General features: G+C 39.9%; 1 protein-coding gene across 1 annotated transcript; it reads left to right on the forward strand.

The window, feature by feature from the left end:
• Positions 1-820: 820 nt before the first annotated feature.
• On the forward strand, positions 821-23,186 carry MICOS10 (mitochondrial contact site and cristae organizing system subunit 10). The gene is made up of 4 exons (XM_038377109.2): positions 821-971; positions 19,030-19,077; positions 20,525-20,634; positions 22,939-23,186. The coding sequence occupies exons 1-4, from the start codon at positions 863-865 to the stop codon at positions 22,945-22,947; spliced, it is 276 nt and encodes a 91-aa protein (XP_038233037.1). The 5' UTR covers positions 821-862; the 3' UTR covers positions 22,948-23,186.
• The last annotated feature ends 252 nt before the right edge of the window (positions 23,187-23,438 follow it).

The raw sequence follows: 23,438 nt of genomic DNA on the forward strand, positions 1-23,438 counted from the left end.
AAGGGAGGGCAAGAGTAAGCGATGGAGGGAGGGGGGATGGAGTGGGGATTGGCCCTCGGAGAAGGGGTAGGGCAGGGGTGTTTAGTTTTCTGCAATCAGAAAGTTGTCTACCCTATGTGTCAGTGAAGAGCTCCAGTGACATTCTCCCCCTTACCCCCAACAATTCTGCACTGTCATATGATGTCCCAGCGCTTGACCTCATTTTAGGAATCACAGATTCTCTCCCCCAGGGTTTACCCCATCCTCAGAAGCTCCCAACCTCTCGTTTTGGGTCCTGTGATTGGGATGCAAGACCTACTCCACGGTGATCAAACCCCCACAACGTAATCTGAGGGACCGGGGTAGGCAGCAGCCTTTACCTGCATGTCCGTGACATGGGATGGGAAGGCCGTATGGGGGGTGACTGTCCTGCAGGAGGTACCAGGTCCTGCCAGGAGAAGGGAGTCCCAAGGGACAGACTGGGCCCTATGAGGAGACAGGTGTCTTGTAGGAAAGACTGAGCCCTCTAACAGGGTGGGGAGTCCTTCAGGGCACATCTGACCCTACAGGGGATCGGGGACCGGCTGGACCCTCCACGAGGGGGGGGGGTAGCTGAATAGAGCAGGCCCCATGGGCTGGATGGGGCGTGGAGACCAGTTTCCTCATTATTATGGGATGGGGAGCTGGGGAAAGGCGCGGGGACTGCAAGGACAGCATCTCCAGCCCAGGCCTGGTCCCAAGGTCAATCCCACAGGAGCCAGGGCCGGCCTAGCAGCGGTAACCTTGGCAACCCCAGCGGGGGGCCGGAGAGAGCTCGCGAGGTTTGCGGAACGGCCTGTGGCAGCTCTCGCGATGCTTGCCTGGCCCCAGAGCGGGAGCGGGGATGAGCGTGCCCCGCTGCTTCTGCGGGGGGGGAGGGAACAAGATGGCGTCGGAGGGCGAGTTGGGCAGGAAGTGGGATCGGTGTCTGGCCGACTCGGTCGTCAAGCTGGGTAAGGGGGTTGGGGCGCCGGGGAGAAGCGGGGGCACAGCAGCTGGCTCAGTCACGGGCTATGCGGCGGCCCAGGTACCCCCGCCGTGGGGCCTGAGTTAGGCCGGGGGGTGGAACCTGGGATGTGGGTGGGTTTGTGGGGGCCGAGCCGGACCCTGGACGGTCAGGGGAGGGGGGAGGGTACCTCACTGGGCCGGTCTGTGGAGCGGGAGCCGGGACCCCGAGTGGGTCCGTGGAGGGAGTGTGATTTACACAGGCCCCGGGCAGATCTGGGATCTGTGTCACTTCAGGAGACTGAGCCCCGGTTTCCTGCTCTGATGGTGACACGCAGCCTAGGGCATGGGTAAGAACTGCAGGGCATGAAGCTGCAGCAGTGCAGGGCGCTGCCAGTGGCTGGTGCTCATTCTCTGTAGTACTGCTAGGTAGTCACAGTATTTTTCTGCACCGCCTTCCTCCCAGGTGTTTCTTTAGTTGATACTTTTATTACTGTATCCCAAGTGCTAGTGCAAAATGTGAGTTTGAAAGGTGACCTTGGGGAGATTCTGATGACAAGCAAGAGAGCAATGTCTGAAAGCTGCAGGGTTTTCACGTGGATCCCCAGTGCAGAATGGTTCTTCCTGTGCCAGCTGTATGCCTGCTTGTGCCTCTCTCTTTTTATTTCATACTCTTTCCCTGTTGATTCACTCATACCTGCTTTTGACCTCCTGGTGACTTCCTTTTTAAGATTGGCTTGTCTGTGAAAGACATGAAGATCTCTATTCCTATTGAGTACAAGACCCTCAAATAGTAGGCTGATCCTACTGAGGCTCGATGAGGCCCTGCTTTGTCATAAAACCTGTCTTTGCTCATTTCACTCAGGATGGGGAAACGGTTTTAAAAATCTGCTAACATACTTCTGTCGACATGCACATAAAACAACTTTTGTTTAAAAAAATGTTATTTGATACTATCTTATGTGCTGTTAGTTTTGAACCAGCAATGTACATGGTACAGGACTGTATATTTTGTAGTGTACATTCTATGAACAGCTTCGTCTAATGTCTGGATCTTGCTACACAAAGTCACAAGTATTATGCTGAAACAAAGAAATTGAAGTAATGGACTACCTCAATTAGGATCTCCTATCTACTAGTAGCACTTTACATCTAGATGGTGAATTATTTCAGTTTTTAGACTCCAACTCAAAAGCCTTTTTTGGTCCAGATATTGTTAATAGGTCTTCTAGAAGTGTTAATATAATTACATATAAAAATACATTAAAGTATTATTTAGGTTGCAAAGTTGAGAACAGTAGGGTGTCTTCCCCCTTCTCCCCCCATGTAATTTCCTACTTTCTCTTTTATAGAAAGGAAAAAAAATAAAAACAGATTTTCTGGGCAACTATAACAACCACTCCTTTCCCCATGCATCAGTGTAGGGTTTGAACTGTGAGCCTTCAGCATAGCTTGAGCTACAGGACTAACTACATTAACTGGCTGCAGCAGAGGGCTGTTATACCAGGGAAATGGGTCTCTGGGGCCATGTGCTGGGTCTAGAGCAGTGGTTCTCAACCAGGGGTATATGTACCTCTGGGGGTACTCGGAGGTCTTCCATAGGGTACTCAACTCATCTAGATGAGTGTTTCTCAACCTGGGGGTTATGGAATGGGTTTGGGGGGTGGCAAGGAGGGCAATTGCCCGGGGCCCTGCAAAACTAAGTTACATGCTTCAGCCCCGGGTGGCAGGGCTTTGGCTTCTGATAAGGCTCATAAGTGAAAAACGGGCTCAAGTATCCCATTTGCTCATTTTGGTGGCACTTAATAGTTCTGTTGTCAGAGAGTTGTAAAAAAAACCCTGAAAAGGTCTGTGAAACAGCCTTTCCCCACTTCCCCCATTCTTCCTACCTAATTAATTTTGGTGTCTGGTCATGACTCCTCAATTATTCCTTTCTCCTTTTAGAAGGATTATCTGATTAGTTTGATGACCAATCAGGAATTGTCTTGATAAACACTTAGTTAGTTTGTTAAAAAGAAAAGGAGTACTTGTGGCACCTTAGAGACTAACACATTTATTTGAGCATAAGCTCACTTCATCATTGTTGAGTCTTTGAAGCCCTGATCCTCCAAACGTGGTTTCAGAGTAGCAGATGTGTTAGTCTGTATTCGCAAAAACAAAAGGAGTACTTGTGGCACCTTAGAGACTAACAAATTTATTTGAGCATAAGCTTTTGTGAGCTACAGCTCACTTCGCTCTGGAAATGTAACTGGGGAGTTCCAGACCTATAGTAAGTTCAGTAGACCAAGGTGCCTCTTGAAATAATAGTTAAAACCAGATAAATGTGCAAGGTTTTTTATTATGATGTAATCTGTATTTAGTCTTTATACTGTATATGATAAAATAGCTATTTGTAGCCTATTTTTATACAATGTTGTCTGCTTTTTGGGCAATTGCGGATTCCACAGTTTATTTTCTGGAACTCTTATTATGTCTTTTGTTTCAGCCATTGTCCAAATTGCTGTCAATACATCTTGATAGCTAAGTAGTTATAACAAGAGTGCTCAGCGTAGACCAAAAAATACAAAATGGGAGGATGCTTTTTTTGTGTCCGAACAAATTAAGTATTATCTTGGCTCTGTTAGATTGTGCCTTGGTACATGTGTTTGTGACATGGTGCCAAAACCTTATTGCAGGAAATTTAACGGGAGCTAGAAGTATTACATTTCAGTATTGATACGTTCTTGGTCCTCATCTGTGTATGAGAATAAAATTAACAAATAGTCTTTGTCTTGGTAGGGTGTTCACTTATTTTAATCAGTGTTGGTTTTTTACTGGATATACATTATTTCAGGGATTAAATGCATTTTCGCAATCCAAAGAGTGTTTGACAAATGTTTATCTTGTGTGTAATGTAAATCTGCAGTAAACTGTAGAAAAATTACATGGTATCACTGAGAGAACTTTGACTAGAATTGATATCAAACTCATTAGTCCATCAGAGCTATGAATTGTAGCAGACTTAGTGTAAAAATGCTAAAGAGGACATCTTTCATGAAAATTGATATCTAGCATACTGTCACTTAAAAAGTGAATAATCTTCAGTAAGCAGTATAGTATTTATACACTGAATATATAATATGATTACTTCACAATCATTTCATTATGTAGCTTTCTTACAAATCACATTAACTTCACTCCTATTTATCAAAATTCAACTTGTGGAAAATGGGCCTGCTGCAGTCTGTTTAACAGAAATGTCTCCACTTCCATTCTGCTCTTGCTGCCATCTGAGGTGTAGGGGAGCAGCTTGTAGCTTACTGTTAGGCAGGGTACATAAGATGAATGACTTAACAAATCCCAAGATTAAATAAATAGGTCCATAAAACCAATTAAAAAAAAATTCTAGTATGGCAAGGAGACTGGCGAGAGGAAAAACAAAAGCTAAATGTGTAAGTTTAGGATACGTTTTTTTTTCGACTAATGATTATACTTGTCGCTGCCGTTTGGATGGGTGATCAAAAGAAACTGACAATATTATAGGAAGATATTTTATCTGAAAGTTTGTGGAGGAGAAATGAAATGTCAAATCTTGATGCTGAGGGTGGAAAATTTTGCCCATTATAGACCCTTGTGATATATTGCCAAAATATGCACTGCACTCATCTGGGAATGTGGGGGTTGAGGTGCTTAAACCACTCTAAGATGATTTTTTTTTTGCATTAAAGTTGCTATGTTAGTAATACAGTATTAAAATGTATTGTTAAATATTAATGATGCAATATGCACTGTGAAAACATAGACATAGTACGTGAGCCATCTAGCTTACTGATGCTTAATTGATAACTGCTGAAAGTAGTGATGGATGTTCAGTGTAAAATGAATTGGTGGCTTTAGTCCAGTGCCTGATGCCCAGGTGCTGAATTCACAAACTATCACCAAAAGTGACATACTTGTTAGAAGTCCCTGCAAGGACTGGGTGGACATGGGGGCTAACTGACATTGCATTGTGGCTACTCGTACTCTGTCAATGGAAGATTTCAACCTCCAGGGCTGTCAGCTGGTAAACTCCACCCCCCCCCCCCCGGTATTTTTCTGTGCACTAAATTCACTTATTAAAAAATGCTGGGTGAATAGCTCTTTTTATTAAGAAAAACAAAACCGAGAAATCAAATGAATAATTCTCATTTGAAGATCAGATAATTTTGATAAAATATATGGGATACCATCAATTAATGGTGAGCTACGCAAAGTTTCCCTAGTTTCCTTTTGATAGCCAATGGCTTCAGATTTCACAGTATTTAATATGATGATCCAAATTTAGATTGGAAATGCATGCTCTGGATAAGGTTAGTGTCCATTAATTGTGAAATCTATAAAAATATTTTGTTTTATTGCCAGAGAGATTTTTCTAAGTGATGGTTAGGGGAAAAACAAATATTTTGGGTAGCTCTATACAATTTTCCCATTTGACATAATTCAAATAAAAGAAAATGAATCTTCTGAAGTCCTGGTTGTTGGAGAGTTTTCCAGGTTCTGTTGTCACAGCAAGCCGCAAATGTAAGTCTTTGAACAGTGGTGTACTGAACATAGGATGCAATTTTCATACGTTGGAGTGGGGAGGAAACCAACAGCAAATGTTGATGTCTTGATTAACAAAGGTAAACTTTTGACTTATGGCTGGGGGTTTGCACAGCCAGTCCTCTGTCTTGTGTAGTTTGTCATGCTTTCCTCTTCAGTTGTTTTGAGACAGCTTATTTGTAATTATACTGTATTGTTTTACTTGGAGATTAAGTTCCTGGAATGATTCCAAGTAAACTGTCCAAAATATATATTTATACATTTCCTCTTGTACTTCAATACTTTATTTTAGACTTTTGGGTTGCTACTCTGTCTGCATTTCATAATTTACTGTTATTTCTGCTTGTTTAGACTGTTTTTTTCCATCACATTAGAACATATTTTCATTTCCAGTTTAGACAGTGGTTTATTTGAAAGAGCAAAGAGTGTTGTAAAACTTTAGGTATATCTGCACAGGGCTTTAAACCCATGACTAAGTGTTGTTTAAACTCAATTGTGACTGAAATTGGCTGCAACACATTTTTGACAGACACTGGGGATAGGCCAAGGTAGAGACCTAGACTAGGACACTTCTCTCCCTCCCCCACTTTTAAATCTAGTTACAGGTCAGTTAAGTTTAATTTACTGTGGCAAGCCAAACTGTGTTATAATCTGGGTTGCCTAAATCAATTCACCCCAGCCTGCAGAATGTCAAGAATATTTACCAGTCCAGTCACACATTCTGCTTGCCTACACTTACTATTGGGGGAAAGGGAAGGGATTTTCCTGCTTACCAAGAGAAAAATATCTTTCAAATGTGTTAGTGTATGGAGGGGAGAAGAGGGAAATAAAATTTTGCAGGTCTGACTTTTAAAATGCAAAAGCACAACTTAAAGAAGACCAATTAAAATTTTAATTGGTTGAATTTATGGGAAACCAGATTATGCACAAAGACACTAGCAACTTTAGGTTTTACATAGAGTAAAATAGCGGTAAACTTTTTGCAGGCAGAAGAGGAAGACTTCATAACTGATACGTTTAAAGCCTTCTCTGTTGGAGTATTTGAGAAGTTAAAATGAAGAGAATTTGCAATAAGCAAATAATTCACCTAAGGTATGAACCAAAAACAGTATTGCCCTTTGTCTGTGTTCAGTGATGTACTGCGAAAATAGACCTCTTCTAAAATCCAAGTGTCTAACGTACTTTAATGGACTTAATTTAAATGTAGCCTGCCAGTCATGCTAGGTACTTTGAAAGCTATATCATGACTGTTCAGTATAATTAATGAAATCAGTTCAAAACCCTGAAACAGGTTTCTTTTAGACAGAACTGACTGTATCAGAGGAAAATGTATGTCAGGGCTTTCACTCATTTTTCGAATTAAATTGCCAATGGTTGAAAAAAGTATTTAACCAAATAGTTCCTTGCAATACAAGGTGCATTGACAAGCCTAACATCATATTTGCTTGTTTTTTTAACTCAACTTTGATATTGGTGTAACCATAGAAATGTCAGTTTTTTTCCAAACCAAACTGCCTTTATAAAATCAGCAAAACTGAAAATGGAGGCCATTTTGTTGACATCCTGACTCCTGTGCACTATCATATTGAGATTCCTCTTTGCTGTTTTGGCAGCCTCTCTGCATTTGAGCTGCTATTGTCTTCAGAGACTTGAATGCTAATACCTGTTATGAATCTTAATAAGCTTGCATGATCCTGCTTATGTTTCTTGTTTAGACACACTATATTTTCCTGCCACCAGTGGTTTTTTTACATACACATGCTCCAATCTCTTCCTCCTAATGCTTTTCCTCCCAATTTGCAAGTCTTTATATTCCCCCTTTTGACCCCATTAGTCATCCCAATAAATTCTTTCATACTCCTGACTTTCAGCAACAGAAATGTGCCTTGAGGGAAGGTATAAGAATGATCCCTCTTTTCCCCATCAGAATGGGGAAACACTCTCTAATGGTGTGTGACATTAAGATGTGCCACATGATCTGTGCTGCCTTGAATCAGCTGCGCACTTGTGTGCGGTGTGTTTGAAACATAAATACTTAAAAACAAAGAAGACATCAATAGAACATGCTTGGTGAAATCCTGGCCCATTGAAGTAAATGGGAGCTTTGCCACTGACTTCAGTGGATCAGGAATGCACCTGCTGTTTCTAATATGTTAACTTCTGGCTTTTCCAAGATTGTCTGGCCTCTTTAAAGGGAGAAGACTGGGGTAGTTTGAATTCAAAAATTTTCAATGTTTACAGCCCAAACCATTGCAGTATGTTACTTATGTTTGACAGTTGCAAAATGAAACCAAAAAGAAATGCATTAGTCAGTTTCATTTCTTTATATTGTCCATGTTTATTTTCCAAATTGAGTGAATTGAGAGAAGAGAACTAGATCTTTATTCTTTCACTTTAAATATAAGGAGTTTTTAAGTGACATTTAAAACTATTCTAAATGATTGTTAACCTGAATTTATGCATTTAAGATTGAGAAACGTCACTTAATCAATTAATTCTTATTAATTTATAGGCTGAAAATGGCATAGCTACTTCTAATATGAAATTAGAGAATTGTGGAATGTATAAATGGTAATATTTAGTCAAGCAGTTAGAATGTCAACACGTATGGCAAAAGCTCTTGCTTGAAACTATATTACAGGGTTTTTAAAAAGGACGTGAACTTTTTTAATCCAAGTTGCGTCATGAACTATTACTTTGACTAAGGATGGGGAGGTAAATACAGTGTCTTCTGCTTCTTTTGTACTGTTGATTAAACTTTGTATCAAAGACTTCTAGGTAATGTATATTTATTCTGAATGACAATAATTGCTGAAAGATTGGCAGATCTTCACTTTGACAAAAGGATACTAGTTTGAACAACTGTTTCTTATTGTTGATGTTCTCGGGAATATTTAAAACAGCAAAGGTCCCTCTTTGAAACTGTAGTATAAAGGATTTTCAAATGATTAAGTGAGGTAAATGATACAAATGCTATAATCCATTTGTCACTAAGAAGTAACTCTGGGAAAGCTGCTGGTTTCTTGGCTTCTATTTCAGATGACTCTGTTGAAATCCATTATTTGGAGGATATTGTACTATTTCAACATATGCCTGTACATGACCAAGCTGCGGCCTAAAAACTCATAAATAACCCACCCTGACTATAGTGGTAATATTAATTTCTTTCTAATCCTCTGTTTGTTTCGACATCTGAGCATGAAATGCCTCTAATCTTCATTTAATAATGTTTTATGAGAGAAAAAAGGCACTTTAGCTTCTGCAGCAGCTGAAATGTGATTTCTCTTGGCTCGCATCATCTTGTCTTTGTATATTGAGGGTAAAATCTCAAACTGTTCTAGTGTCGGCCTATTCTGTAGTCTGAATGATTTTCAGTAAGATTAATTGTCTGTATTGCAGTGTCAGCAATTATTGGTAATCCTTCCTATGGTTATGAAGGGGTTATGATTCTCTGTATTTACTTATAAAACTTTATTGACCTTTCTGAAAACTGGACTTGTTACACAACTTTTTATGTAGTGCACCTGGTAATTAATTGAATTAATATTTCACAGCTTTAATGCATACACAGTATGGCATTAGGATAAAGACCCTGTTCAATTTTTATTACATTGAATGGTTCTTCTAAATACTCTCCAGAAACATGTTTCGCCAAGTGGATATAGTTTTTGGTAGATTTGAAAACCCGTTAGCTCTGCCCTTATAATTATTGTTGCATAATTCTCTAGAATTTTAGTTTATGAAATTGAATGCAAACTTGGAAGGTAAACTAAAGATCCTTCTGAAATATAAATTAGAACAGTGTCCTATGGAGAATCTGTTAGCTGTATACAGAATGGTATACTAGTAGGTTTGAGAGCTCACTGTTTTCATGCCAGCATCTCCCATTGTGCTATATAAACGTAAAGGGCTTGCACAACTTCTTTAAACAAAAAGTGCTAACTTGCCTTTTCAATTTTTTTTAGTTTATTTTTTGCTGCTTGATTTCAAATGTCATCTTGCATGTTAGCTATCATTTGGAGTAAAAGCCTTTTAAAAACTGTCTTTAACTGTATCTGGATTTCTTGTATTGCCGCCTTGTCTTGTGTAAGGACTCTAATGTGTCCCCCCCCCTTTTTTTTATTTTTTTTATTTTAAGGAAATCAGTAGTGATTTTTTACTACTGCCTTGGATAACTACAGAAAAATTACTTTAAATTTCAAAACATCATTGGAAAGTACTTGAACATTTTAAACTGCCTCTTGATATGAGCAGGGCAGTTGTGTAATCTCTCGGGGCTGCCATTTTAATAATAGAAACAGGAACATCAGTGGGATCAGGATTGGGCCCTAAACCAAAAAATCCCTGGAAAAATAACCAAACTCAAATGTAGAAAATTCCTGTTCCCTGTTTTTCCCCCCAGCTCAGACCTTCCTGTCCTGATATACATCAAGCTGACTACAGCTGCTTCCTTTGTAATGTCGTCTTAATCAAAATTAGACAATGTAGTAATAATAATAATACAAAAAATCAGCTAATTAGAAACTTTTTAGAGTAGTGCATATTTCCTTACGTCTGTCTCTAGTTTCCTCATATGTGTAAGTCATCAGAGTCCTTGGCAAAGGCACAGATAAAGTCAAATAGTGTCAAATAGTGCTTTCATTACCCATCGTGGACAAAACTCTGTCCTTAGTTACACGTGGGCAAGCCTATAACCCTATTGCCTTAAATAGAGTTGCATGTGTGTAACAACCTTTTTAGGCTTCAGAGTAGCAGCCGTGTTAGTCTGTATCCGCAAAAAGGTTAAGGAGTACTTGTGGCACCTTGGAGACTAACAAATTTATCCGAGCATAAGCTTTCGTGGGCTACCAGCTCACTTCATCAGATGCATACAGTGCCACTGAATGCATCTGATGAAGTGAGCTGTAGCCCACGAAAGCTTATGCTCGGATAAATTTGTTAGTCTCCAAGGTGCCACAAGTACTCCTTAACTTTTTTAGGTATGTTTTTGTTTAGAGGCTAGAAATATTTGACATTTACCTATAAACTACTGCTATGTGGTATTGTCCTTAGGGTGTAAAGGGTCCAAATTTATCTTGTAAAAAGTGACCTACACAGTTAGTGAAATCTTAGTCAGTCCATATTTCTGTGCTGACTGCCCCCCACCACCATCTGGATTGAACTCAATTTTCATTGTAGCTTGACAGTTCACTTGGCAGGTTTTACATCCTCACTAAGTCACAACAGGGGCATTTCTAAGGTGTGCTGAGTCCATCTATCGACATGTACACTAACAGATAAGCAATACACATTCTGGTGTAACTCAAGTACAAAATATGCAGCCGTTGGAGCATAAATAACTTGTTTGAGGAGAAGTGGGACACCTTTTTTTGTCCCTTTTTGTTTTGGAAGCCTGTCTCACAGAGAGGAGAGAGAACAAGTTAGAACTTTAAGAGGGGAGATCACTTCTCAGTATAATATAGAATGTGTGCCCATGAAGCCAGTTCTGAGGAAATATCATTAAGTAAATTACAGATGGGTAGTCTTGGGGTACAAAATGATCCTAGAAAAGATATGTTTCTTAGACAGATGGCTTATTTCAGTATTCTACTTAAAGGGGTGTTTACCCTTTCAAACTGGAAATTCAGATTTTAGTTGGGGGGCACATTTTAGACCCAATCTGAAAGATGGTAGCTGAACTTCAAATACTAGTCCCACCCTAAAACTAAGTGACTTTTATTTTTTCCCTTCTTTGTAATCTTTTTTGGGGCCCTATCTTGCAGGGAATTTTTTTGTTCTTTTGAATTCTCCGTTGCTCCTATGTGTTGCTCTGCTGCTGTCTTTATTTGTGCTGTCTCTCCTTCCACATGCTGCAGCTAATGGAGGACTTAACTTCAAACTGCAAGGGAAGCTAGGGGAATGTCTTCTGGCTTACTTCTGCTACCTTACACCAGGGCAAGGACTCAATGCTGAGCCAGGACTCTCTTCCATCTCCATTCAGCCATTGGAGGTTGGAGTTGAAGTTGTATTTTTCAGAACTTGGCTCCTCACATTAACTCTTGGAATTCTGAGAAGGGAGTTGGGGAAGGAGAAAAGCTGCCTGAGTTGGGGATCAGCTTGTGTTCAGTTGTTTGGCCAACCTTAGGTGTCTGAAAGCAGCTCTGAAGATGCTTCCCTCCTTCGTAGCTCCATCTGGTCCGCTAACGAGCTGAAGTTGTGTGCAGGAAGAGAACTGAAGTTCTTTTTGGCCTTCACTTCAATCTCCACAGCTGCAGGGTGGGACTCTTTTTTTTCAAGGGGAGAAGAGAAATTGGGGGGTAGTTCTGAGTCTGGATTCCTATGATTGTGCAGCCTGTTCAAAAGCCTGGACAGAAGAAGGTCTGCTATGATGTAAATTAAGCCAAATATACTGACTTCTGGTCCGCTATATTTGTGCAGTGATGAGGCCCCAGCTGTGCATTCTTGGGGAGTTGGTACATAGCTGTATGATGTTGCCAGAAAGTCCAATCAGCCAGTGGAAAGGGACTTCAGCCAACTGGTGTCCTAAACCATCCACTCATTTATTTTATCCCTGCGATACGATGCCAGTAGGTGGGAATGTTTCCTGGCTCTTAATTCCTTGATATATAAAACTTATTTTTGTAAGAAATTCTGAGGAACTTAAGGACTACTGGCACTTGTCCTTGTAAATGATAAATTCCTCGCTGGAGATTTGAGGAGGATTTAGGCTTCTTTCCATGGCATTTCCTTTAGTGAGTGAGACACCACTGTAACATTTTTTCCCTCTAAATTATCCATACGTGTTTAATCTGGACAAAAGCCTTGGTATAGTATTGACAAGATGCTGTGCTGGCCTGGGTTACACATAGGCCTTCACTCTTGTCTCCTCCCCCCACCCCCTTTAGCAGAAGCAGGGGGATGTTCTCCCTCTGCCCCACCAGCCTTTTTACCATTGGATGTGAAATGAACTTATTCCTGTTGGAGCTACCTGCCTATACCATTGTATAGGTTTTTACCCAGGATGTCTGGAAAGTGTGTGGGTAGCATCTTTTTGTTCCATTGTGGAAGTATTGAATAGAAGCTGGAAGAGCCTTTGAGTATCTAAAGCCAGCCTTTGGATACCAGACAAACAGCAGTAGCATTGGGGTTGCCTGGAAATCCGTGTTTCAATTTTTTTTTGGTTGATTTTTCTCTTAAAGGGATGACTTAATCACAACTACATCTGGAATTTTTAAACCTATTTCAAGTACTTCAAATCAGTACAACAACCAAGTAAAAATGCATTTTGCTGTATATTTTTAGAGTACTTTGTGTATTTGACAAGACACTGTATATAATCAGGTTTCACTGTTTTCCCCTGTGCCATCCTTCTGTTTTCCCTGTTTGCTATGTGAACAACATCAACCGAATAGAAGAAAAGTAGTTGGTGGTTTGTTTTGTGGCTTTTTTTTTTTTTTTTTTTTTTTAAAGAAGGCATTGAGCATTGGCACTTGGGAAAATCTGATTCCTGCCTCAAAAAGATTGAGGAATATAGTTTGGAGTCTGCTTAAATGACTTTGTTGGACCCTAAGCACCTCTAATAAATGAAAACTAGTTCTTAGAAATGTAATTCCTGCTGAACTGCCCTGTCCTAATCTACAAAGGCATTTTTGTACAACAATTATTTTTATATAGGTCTTTCCTTCCTTATCTTGCCCCAGTGAAGAAGTTAAGTTTGGCAAGACTATGGGGAGCACTGTGTCATAATTCTGATTAAAGAATATTGCTTGTAATTAATATTTATGCAAAAAGTGTTGTTAAATAGTTTTTGTAAGTTACAAAGTAGAAGTTCTAATACCTTACCTAGCTACTGCATTGATATTTATTCAGAACTTATCACACTGAATTTTTAATCCTTTTCAATAGCTTTTTAATTGAATGCTGACAGCTGCCATTTTGCCCCAAAGCTGCTGCTACCACCACTTCAACAGTAAAATTGACTCATTATGGTTTGCTGAAATTTCCAGACTTTTTAATGGTGGCCATTGCTCCAGTCAAGTTGGCTTTATGAAAGATCATTGTCCTTTTTCTATCTAGTCCTATCCAGGACTAGATCTCAAAAGATGACTCTAGCTTTTCAGTTCCAGAAAGCTTAACCTGTACAGACAGGTTACTACTTTCTTAGAACTAAGTAGCTATCTACCAGCAGCTTAGTCTGCATTTTGTTTAATACCTTAGCTCTTTATGTAAAAGAACAAAACCTGAAGGGAGGGAGATGCAGTTTGCTATTTTTATGTATGTAGTTGTCTAATGAACTACAAAAGAAAATTGCATTAAGAAACTGGAAAACTTCTGTGTGACACAGTAACAGCAGTTGTCACTGAGCATATTTAACTCTTTCACCTTTAGTCTCAAACTGTCTTTTTAAGAAGGAAAACATATCTAAGTATGACTGTTAGTTTTTATAATTGCTTAAGCCCACTGTTGCTTGGACAGACTATTAAAACTCATGTTAACTGTGTGCGTTGAAGGGAGCATTGATAAACTTTATAGAAGAATCTTTTCCTGGATGTACTGTTGAGGCATAAGTCTGTCTCAAAGATTTGCTTATCTGTGATCCTTTTATGATATCCTCTTGGGTATGAGGCACATGCTCTTGTGTATATTAGATTGATTTGGGGTATAATGATCTCTCAAAGTACATGTGCCAAAGTGTATTTTTTAAAAATAAAAAAAAAGGCACAGAGCCTAGGCTTAGAGGCCTAATTCCAGTTCTGTATCTGCTTGTACATAAACAGCCTTTACTGTTAGGCAGGAATAGGATAAGAAGATATACATAGAATCTTAATGTTCGCTGTCGGTATTGACTATAAATGGGTTCAAATTGAAACGACAAAGGGCTGAAGAGGCTGTTTTTCTAGTTAAACATGTAAAGCTGTCAGAGAAGATGAAAAATGCTCTTTACACTTTCCGGTGGCCTTTTCTTCCAAAGAGGCTCTGTCGGGCAAGAAGGTGGCGGGGTGGGCATGGGGGAGGTGAGAAGCAACCCAGCACAGATCAAGCCCTTAGCTTTTTCCATGTTCGTTTTGTTTTTATTGTAAGATAAACCCTTCATGTTTTATTGTTTATGAAGTTAAAGCCTGGCCCAGAGGTGCCAATCTTTAGTGGAAACAGCTGTAGAGTTAGTGTCTCTGATCAGGTGGGAGGCTCTTTGAAGCAACATGTTGCTTTTTTAAAAGGAAATTGAGCATGTGAGAACTTGAACCTGTAAAACGCATCAGCAAGCTCTCCCATTGTTTATCTCTAGTGTAACTTTATATAAAATTAAAGTGAAACACTTTTTCCTTTTGTTTCCAAGAAAGAATGACTTAGGCCCCCCTCCTCCTTTTTTTTTTTTTTTTTTTTTTTTTGGAGACGCATAGGAAATGACCACATAACCACAACTACTTCCTAGTGGGATGATGATGAGTGAGAAATTATCCACAATAACAGTTTCTTAACCCGGCAGGATAAAAACTTAAACGTAGCTTAGGCTTTTGGTTTTAAGTTTAAAACCAATATTTACTGGCAAAAACCAGCCTGGAAAAAGCAGACTCACCATAAATAGTCATTTCTGTGGGTGGGGAGAATATCTGAACACTTCTTACTGTTCCTGATCACAACATTTCCCACCAGGTGAGAGTTCGTCATCATTTCTAGCCCATTCCCCAGTAGGGAGTGGAATGAAGCTTGACAGCCTTTGGGATTGGGAGCAGGGATCAACAAAACTCGAAGAGTCTGCCTCTTTAGCTTCGTATTTGTGAAACTTCTGCCTCATGTAAATGATAAAAAACATTAACAGTAACAGACTTCTGCCCTCTCCCATTCCCTAGATCTACCAGCTAATCCAAACCTCTTACTCCATTTTCTAGTATGGATCTGCCGTTTTACTCATCTTCCAGATAAAATAGGATGGAGTAAGTTGCTTCAAAGATGGACATCGTCATTCCCAGGAGGCAGTACTAAACCAGGTCTCCTGTCCCTTCCCTGAAACCCAGGCTTGTCACCCCTGTGACGTGTTTGAATTTCAGCAGCCCAGATAACGAGAGCTCCTAGCTTTTTCTTCCTAACCCAGGTCACCTATTTAGTCTGCTGCACTCCCACCAAAGCAATGAGTTCAGTAGGAATATGTTCCTGTCCCTAGCAGAACATATTTTCCTTTCTATATTAAAATGTCTAATATGGCTTAGCCTGGCTGCCTAGTGTGGAAACATGTGGGTTCCATTCCTGGCCTTATATTGCTCTCTACTTGCACAGGCAATGACTTTGTATGTTCATTCTATAGTTTCCCTACCAGCCAGCTAAGAAAGAGCATTGATAGGTTTCTGTTTAGGCCAGTGATTGAGTGGGGGAAAAACTGAGGGGAATCTTAGTGGTTCCGACAAAGATGAGAGACTCCTAAAGGTGAGGGGACATGTCTGATGTTGTTTTGGGTTTATTTCTCCCCTGTCTGCCAAGTATATAATTCTTTCTTATCACACCCTTCAAAACTTACCAGTTTGCCACAGCAGTGGCAAAGAGGAATATGGGTCTGACAGACAGCATGGAAATGTGGTGACATTAGCAACTACTTGGGCATTGCGTGTGGCTGATGTAGAATTTGTCATTCTGCAAATAATTTCTCATTGATTACCTAACTGTTTGGATTGGCAGAGAGAATTCCTCTTGGACAGGAATTATAAAGCAGTATCGCTGCATGACTACCCTTTTCAGCTGGACAGTTCAAACAACGCCTAGTGCTGTCTGTCCAATTTCTTGAAGTAATCGCTTTCAGTTCAGATTCAGATTTTATAGTCCAGCAATCAAACCAAAACAAAATGACAGGATAGCCACATATGGTAGGAAAGGATAGTCAGAAGGAGGCCGGGATCAGGAAGCCAAACAGTTTGTCCATTTGATGAATACTTGTAGATTGTTTATGCTATTAAGGATAATTACTTTCTGTTGGAGCCAACACCAGCTGTGCTATTGCAAAGGTACTGAAGAGAAGCTCCAGTTGGGGAAAAGGCGTAACTGAGCCATGGCTAATGGTGACCTACTATTTATCTCCCAGATTGTGCATCACTGACCAGAGTTTTTATATACAGTCTGAATGGTTAGAGTTGTTTACACAAGATTCTAGTAAGTATTGTGTTTGCTAGTGTCCCCAATTCAGAAAATGCATGAGTCTGACCAGGCATCTAAAGAGCTCTGAGGAGTTCAGCTTATTTTTTTTTAAACTATGCAAACTGCAAACTATGCAAACTGGTTGAGGCGAGTGAAAATCTGTCCTTCTGTGAAATGTTCAATTGTTAAGATGTCTGGGGGTTTGATGTCAGGACCACTTGGCAAGCTGTCATCAAACGTCTTCCCTTGCAGTTGCATGTTTTGAAATCCTGCCCTGTAATAACCATAATGCCCTGGTAAAGTAGTTACCTCTGTGATAATCGGTTCTGTTGAAACGCTGTAGTAGAGTGAAGAGAGCTTTCAGAAACCATTCTTGTTTCTAGCTCTTGTTCTAACAAGATAACTTAGGTTCTCTGAGAGCAAAGGTCGGTTGTCTCTGTTCAGACCAAGTCATTATCTCGCCTCCTAAAATGCAGTGTTTTTCTATAATAAAAGCACCTGTGATGCTTCACAGATTATTCGCTAAGGCAGCGAAGTGCAGAGCTGCTTATTGGAGCAAAGAGTGATGAAAGAGTGGGAGCTGTCATTACTTATTTTTTCTTTGCAGGCTGTGTAAGTTGGCCTGGGGAAGTGGAACAAACTAAAAAGGGGGCTCAGCCCACACAGAAGCGGCTGTAGATATATGTGATTTTTGGGGGTTGTCCACTCTAGGTCCTGGGGCCATTTTGCTTAGCTGTTTTAAGTCCCAACCCACAGTGAGAGTATAAGGTGGTCCTTATTCATTGATGCATGTAGTAGGAGCCATTCTTTAGTACAATATAATCCTAGGTGCAGACAGTAAATGGTGAGATCTACTAACTTTAAGTATGGTGGGGTTTTTGCTTAAAAAAATTAATTCAAGCCCAGACACTTTTTTTTTTCTTTTTTACTTCTAAGTGTGTTTGTAACTTTTGCTCATTTGCTAAATAAGTGCATATGTGGCTGAATTTTGCTATTCTACCTTTGCAGTCCCCTCTAAAGTCAGTGGCCTTGCCCAGGTAATTGAAGGCAGAACTTTCCCATTGCACTTGAATTTTTAGCTATTTTGTTTAATGTTCTTGAAATAACAAAAAATCTACTGACAACTTCCCCAGCTCTTCACAAAATTCATAATATTCATCTTCCAGGGAAAAGAATTTTCTTTGAGTTACAGAAGCATTTTTTCTGAAACACGCTAAATAATTTCTCAAGTGGTGATGGAGAAATTCTGAGCTGTTACAACTCAATCAGTGTAAGCCCAGATCCACGCCTTGCGTGTGTGGGACCCCCACAACGAGCTGAGAGCGAGCGGAGTCGATCGGTGCTACGCCTGGCACGTGAGACAGCTCATGGTATCCGACACTATCAAGTGGTCCAGAGACATCTACACGGAGCACATCATGGGCCACCGTCAGTAGTAGGACGAGTAAACGAGACCACTGGTCAGGGAAAAACCCACTTCCTCCCCTGATGAACCAAGGGGATGCACCCCACCCATGTACCTGTTCGCTACAACAACACTGACTTGGACTCTAAATACATTCTATGGGTGGCGAGACCACTTTTTCACTGACACTTTAAAAATTCCTGCACCGCAATCTGGGTCTATACTGGTTATGTGCTATGTATGTATCTTGTGAACCTTGCAACCGATATTTATAACTTCTCATAACTCAAGCCTGACACCAGAGGTACAGTACCTTCCCTCTTAACTTGTGTAAATTTGATTTTAAACATTAGCTTTAATAAAATTTTTAAATCTATATAGGATGTGAAAAGTATTCCTTCCCAATCTGTTTAACTACACTGGCTAATGAATGCTGTGGATGTAAAAGAAAGCAGCCCTGAGCTTTCTTTTGTAAGATATAGAATAGTGGGAAGCATCATAAGTTTATTGCCCTGAGGATGCACATTGAAGTAGTTAGAAGTACTTGCAGTACAATAAGATGTTAATCTGCAAACCTAAAAGGAAATTAATTTGGTTTTGAAGCGAAGGTGGAACTGTGTGTCCTTGAGCTTTCTCTTCTATTGACAACAAAGCAAATTCTAATTCAATTGAAGTTGGTGACAAAATTTCCATAGATTTTGCTGGGACCAGGATTCACTCTCTAATAAGAAATGGGGGATATGTCATGGGATGGTCTCTTGTATTTGTATGTAGGTTTCTTGGGTATATGTCTGTTTGCTTAAATCTAACTTTTTAAAGCATTTTTTAAAAGAAATATTGCCAACCCTATAACCTACCTGTTCTTTAGATATGGAGAAACCTAAAAGATTGGGATGGCATTCCTGAGTCAGAACAAGTAATTAATGAAAAGAATGGAATTGATTTCCATTTGTACATATTGTCTGACTTCCTCCTTTATTGCAATTTTCTCTTTGCAGGTGCTGGTTTTGGATTAGGAATTGTTTTCTCAGTTATCTTCTTTAAAAGTAAGTGTCACTATGTTCTTAGCTGTTTGTTGTCATGATATTGGATTGTTTGGGTACACCTCTTAAACAGAATTCTTTGAAGCATGTAAATCTTAATTAGTATGTTATGCCAACTTGTCCATTACTTGTCCAAATAGATTAGTTGAAGTGAAATTAGCAAGACTTCTAACTGTGATCAAACAAGGTCACTATATATGAAACATCTCAGAACTCAGGCTGGGCATGGATTCGGGCTTCTGATTACAAAGCTCTGGAATTACGAGACACCCTGCATCTAAATACTAATTAGCCATATGTCTAGACATCTGCCCTAACCTGTCCTGCAGGGGTTCTAATACTTTCTAGATAGTCTCCGCTCTCTTCACTTTTTTTTTTTTAAATTACTTTCTTGATACTAGAATAATCCTCAACTCTAGCACAGGTAGCAGAGTACATGTTGTTTCTGACTCCAGATTCTTCCTAGGCACAGAGGCAAATGACTTCAAAATGCAAACTGTGGCAGACTGGCAGGTTCTGTTTGCTCTGTTAAGTGTGTGGTTTTAATTTTTTGTTAATGGTATGATCTAAGTTATGAAATATTCTTCAAAATGCAGTTATTGTCAGAAAAATAACTGCTTTTCTACTCAGTAAACCTGCTGTTTGTGTGTGTGTGTTATTTGTCATTCTGGTAGAGGTGAAAGGACCCAGTCAGAGTTTTGGCCCCTGCTAGGCTCTGTATAAACTCTTACAACCATGTCTGCCCCCAAAGAGTTCACAATAACTTTTACAACTTCTGTTAATGCTGCAGAGCCAATACAAGGCTGGATTCTGTTCTGCTAACTGAATTCCAGTTGCAGGATCCTTTTATTAGTGGTGATGCTTGCTTGTGTGTTTTTAAAAAAGGGGGAAAAAAAAAAAAGAAAAAACCCAACCACATACAGACTTTCAGATTCTGGCTCAAACTCGTCATGAAAGAAAAATCCTCTTATTTTTAAGATGAGCAAATTTGATCTGGAAGGCACTAAGATATAATGAACCAGATCCTCAGCTGGTGTAAACTGGCATAATTGTTTTGAAATCAGTGGAGCTATGCCAGTTTACACCAGCTGAGGATCTGGTACTGTGGGCTTATCAATACTTGTAGAGTACTTGAGATCCACAGATTGAAATTGCTAGGATAGTTTAATGTGACTTCTTTAAATACTGTATCGTGGATTTATTCCCATTAGACTCTAAATGACATTTGTTGCTTTCTAATGCAACTTTCTAAGATTTTTTTTTTTTTAGGAGAGTTCAGAATACATAGAACCTAAAAATGCACACTGCATGTTTTCCAGTAATCTACCACTTCTTGGCATTGTTTGATAAATTGTCATTATAGCTTGAAATTAATGCGGTGTTTCTCATTTTTATGTTCAATATCTCTTGTTTCTCTGCTTCTCTCTCTCTCTCTCTCCTCCACACACAGGAAAGACATGGCCTATTGCATTTGGGTCAGGGATGGGATTAGGAATGGCTTATTCTAATTGTCAGCATGATTTCCAGTCTCCATATCTTCTCCATGGCAAGTTTGTAAAAGTAAGTATTTGAGTAAAATAAAATATGTATGCAGGCACTATTCAGTGCTTAAATATTCCTGCTCCTGTCTAAAACAAGCGTAGAAGTAATACGTTGCCACTAGCTGGAGGAGAGCTCCTGTGTGTGGCATCTTTTTTTTTTTTTGGTCAAACTTTTCAGATCCTTTCAAATATTCAGTGTATTCTTTTTGACTTTACTTATGCTACATACCATCTCTCTTTGAGGGCATTGGAATCTTCACAGGATCAGCTTAGATGCTGCAGGTGGTTTTTCCACAATGTACAAGTGTGTAAGAAATATGGGAAAATTAATCTTACCATAAACGGCATGGTCCCCGTCTTGCGATCGGATATATGAGGGGATGACTTCATTGCCTGTAGGAAGCTCTTTTGACTTCAGTGGGGCTCTGCCCAGGGTTCTGTACTGGTGGATCTGATTGAAGGATCAGGGCCTTAGTGTTTTCATGACTCAAACTAATAAAGTCTCCTTTGTCCTCAAGGATGATAAATGAACTGTAGACTGTTTGAACGTATGAATTTGGAATCATTAGACTCTAGACATGGCACAATTTAAAGAGGTGACTGTGGGTCCACCCTCTCTAAAGAGGGTTGTGTTGTAAGTGGCTTGGGTGAATAGTGATACTAGCCAAGTGGCTGGTACAATTTAATCTAGTTTTATTATGATAGGCATGATTATGGTCACACAAAGTGACCACCTTAGAATGATTTTTGCATTGGTGGTAAAAATCCCCCACTCCATCACATAAAAATTAAACATAAAATAGGGATTATTTCTGTGGAACTCAGAAGACATTGTGAAGGGATGCATCATTGAAAGCACTGAGATGACACGGTAGCAGAGGCATGCTCCTGAGCATGTGTAAAGTTACATTATAAAACATCAAAGTGCTCACTTAAAACCTTCTGCCAGAAAACTTAAAAATGACCTTTCAAAGGGGGCTAAGGGAGGGAATGGTCCTATGCCTTTTATTTTATTTTATTTTATTTTATTTTTTTTGGCTCCTTCATGGTGGATAAAGAAGGCCTGGAAGGGTTTTTCTTCCTGTTTTTTTACCTCAAGAATATGAAGTCAATCATCCCTGGATTTATTGAATGATTAGCCTTCAACAGGCTTTTACAGTCCTAGCAAACCCACCTGCTTCAGAATATTGTACTGGAAATGTGCTCTGCCATTGACTGAGTGCCAACCCTTTACATTAAAGAAACTTTTATATTGGATAAAAACATGGAGTAGCTGGCATCTTGTATGAGTGAAACAAATGTAACCCCGTAATGTTCTAGATCCATCTAGGAGTGTTTGCCACAGAAGTGCATGAGAGTTTAACATAAAACCATTGTGGGGTGTTGTCTTATTTTTGTGGACTTTAGTCAAATAAATTAGAATGAAATTTTCTCCAGTTTGGACTCTGGGTGTGTGAACACCCAATCCAGAAACTCTAGGAAACACTGTCCGTTGGAAGATGCTTGTTATGGCAAAATAACTGTCTGAGAACATTGAGAAATAGAAGGCCGACTTGAGTCTAGCCTGGCAAGGGTTTATATTTGTCTTAAGGCATAATCTCAACTCTGTAACAAGGGTGGTCTCTCTGAGAATGAGGTCATCAGAGGGATACTGCACAGAAGCACAGCTGCCTCCGTGGCTCTAGAGCTGAGGACAAAGTTTCCAGTACGGTCTCTGCTGGCTTTCCCTGGCACAAAGAGTCTGAGCATGTTGGAGGGAGGGAAGGGAGAGATGAAGCCATCTAATGGTTAATATCATTAATTCTGTCCAAAATGTCTGGTCATGAGTAAAAGCACCAGCGTTATTAAAGTGAAATTATTTCACTTTTGGTAGTTAGCAGTGTGGAAAATATTGTTGCTTTATCACACTCATCTGTTTTCCTAGAAAATGATGTTAGAACTTGATTTTTAACTTTTTTATACAGCATTTGAATCCATTCTTTGGGTTATCAAAGTGAATGGGGAGTGCAATAACACCTGCACAGGAGACTACCCTTAAATCTAGATACTGCCCCCCAAAGTATCCCCAAATGTATTCAGTAAAGTTCTACTAATTGTGGCATAAAGCATGAGACCAGGCAGTGGGTGATCTAGGTTTGGTTTCTACACTTCCTGTGTGAATGTGGTTGCTTAATCTCTCCAGGCTTCAGCTTTTCTATCAAATAAGGATCAAAATTTTAACCTGCCTCATGGGGGTGCTATAGGCTAAACTGCTTGCTTTGAGATTCTCAGGAAGAAGGTGCTATAGGATACAAAATGTAATGGGAGTCTTCTTGCTTTACAGGAACAGTGACTAATGACTTAAGAACATCCCAGTGGGACAAAAGGAGAAATCATGGTTATTCCTCAGGAATATTGAAGTGCCCCTGGAGTAAGCCAACGTTCTTCTGAAACACTTATCAGTTGCTCTTTATACTCCAACAAGCTGTTTATGTACATGAAACAAAGTTCTGCATCTTGTTTTGTATTTTCTCTCCAGAAAGTGCCAGGAGGAACTCTTCTGAAAAATAAATAAAACAAAAGTGGACCCCCTGGTGTCTTGGCTTCTTTGCGTGTGAGTGGAAGGAGAGGACTCCTATTGTAATGCTAGCTGCTGGAACCACCTAGTTAAAGCCACTGTTCAAGTCCTTGTGAAATGACAGCTGTTGTGTGTTCCTTCCCACTGTGACAGGCAGCCTGCACCAAACATCCAGTTCACAGAAATATCCCTACCTCACATCACTTGCTGGACACCCAGCTGCCTGGGCTGGTTTTAGGAGGCGCACAAATTCCAGTGTTCTGTCC

The sequence above is a fragment of the Dermochelys coriacea genome, chromosome 18 (genome assembly GCF_009764565.3).
Source record: "Dermochelys coriacea isolate rDerCor1 chromosome 18, rDerCor1.pri.v4, whole genome shotgun sequence".
NCBI lineage: Eukaryota > Metazoa > Chordata > Testudines > Dermochelyidae > Dermochelys > Dermochelys coriacea.

Coding starts and splice junctions, on each gene's coding strand:
- MICOS10 (XM_038377109.2), top strand. CDS start 863: ATGAGCGTGCCCCGCTGCTTCTGCGGGGGGGGAGGGAACAAGATGGCG. Junction 972..19,029: donor CGACTCGGTCGTCAAGCTGG/GTAAGGGGGTTG, acceptor TTCTCTTTGCAG/GTGCTGGTTTTGGATTAGGA. Junction 19,078..20,524: donor CTCAGTTATCTTCTTTAAAA/GTAAGTGTCACT, acceptor CTCCACACACAG/GAAAGACATGGCCTATTGCA.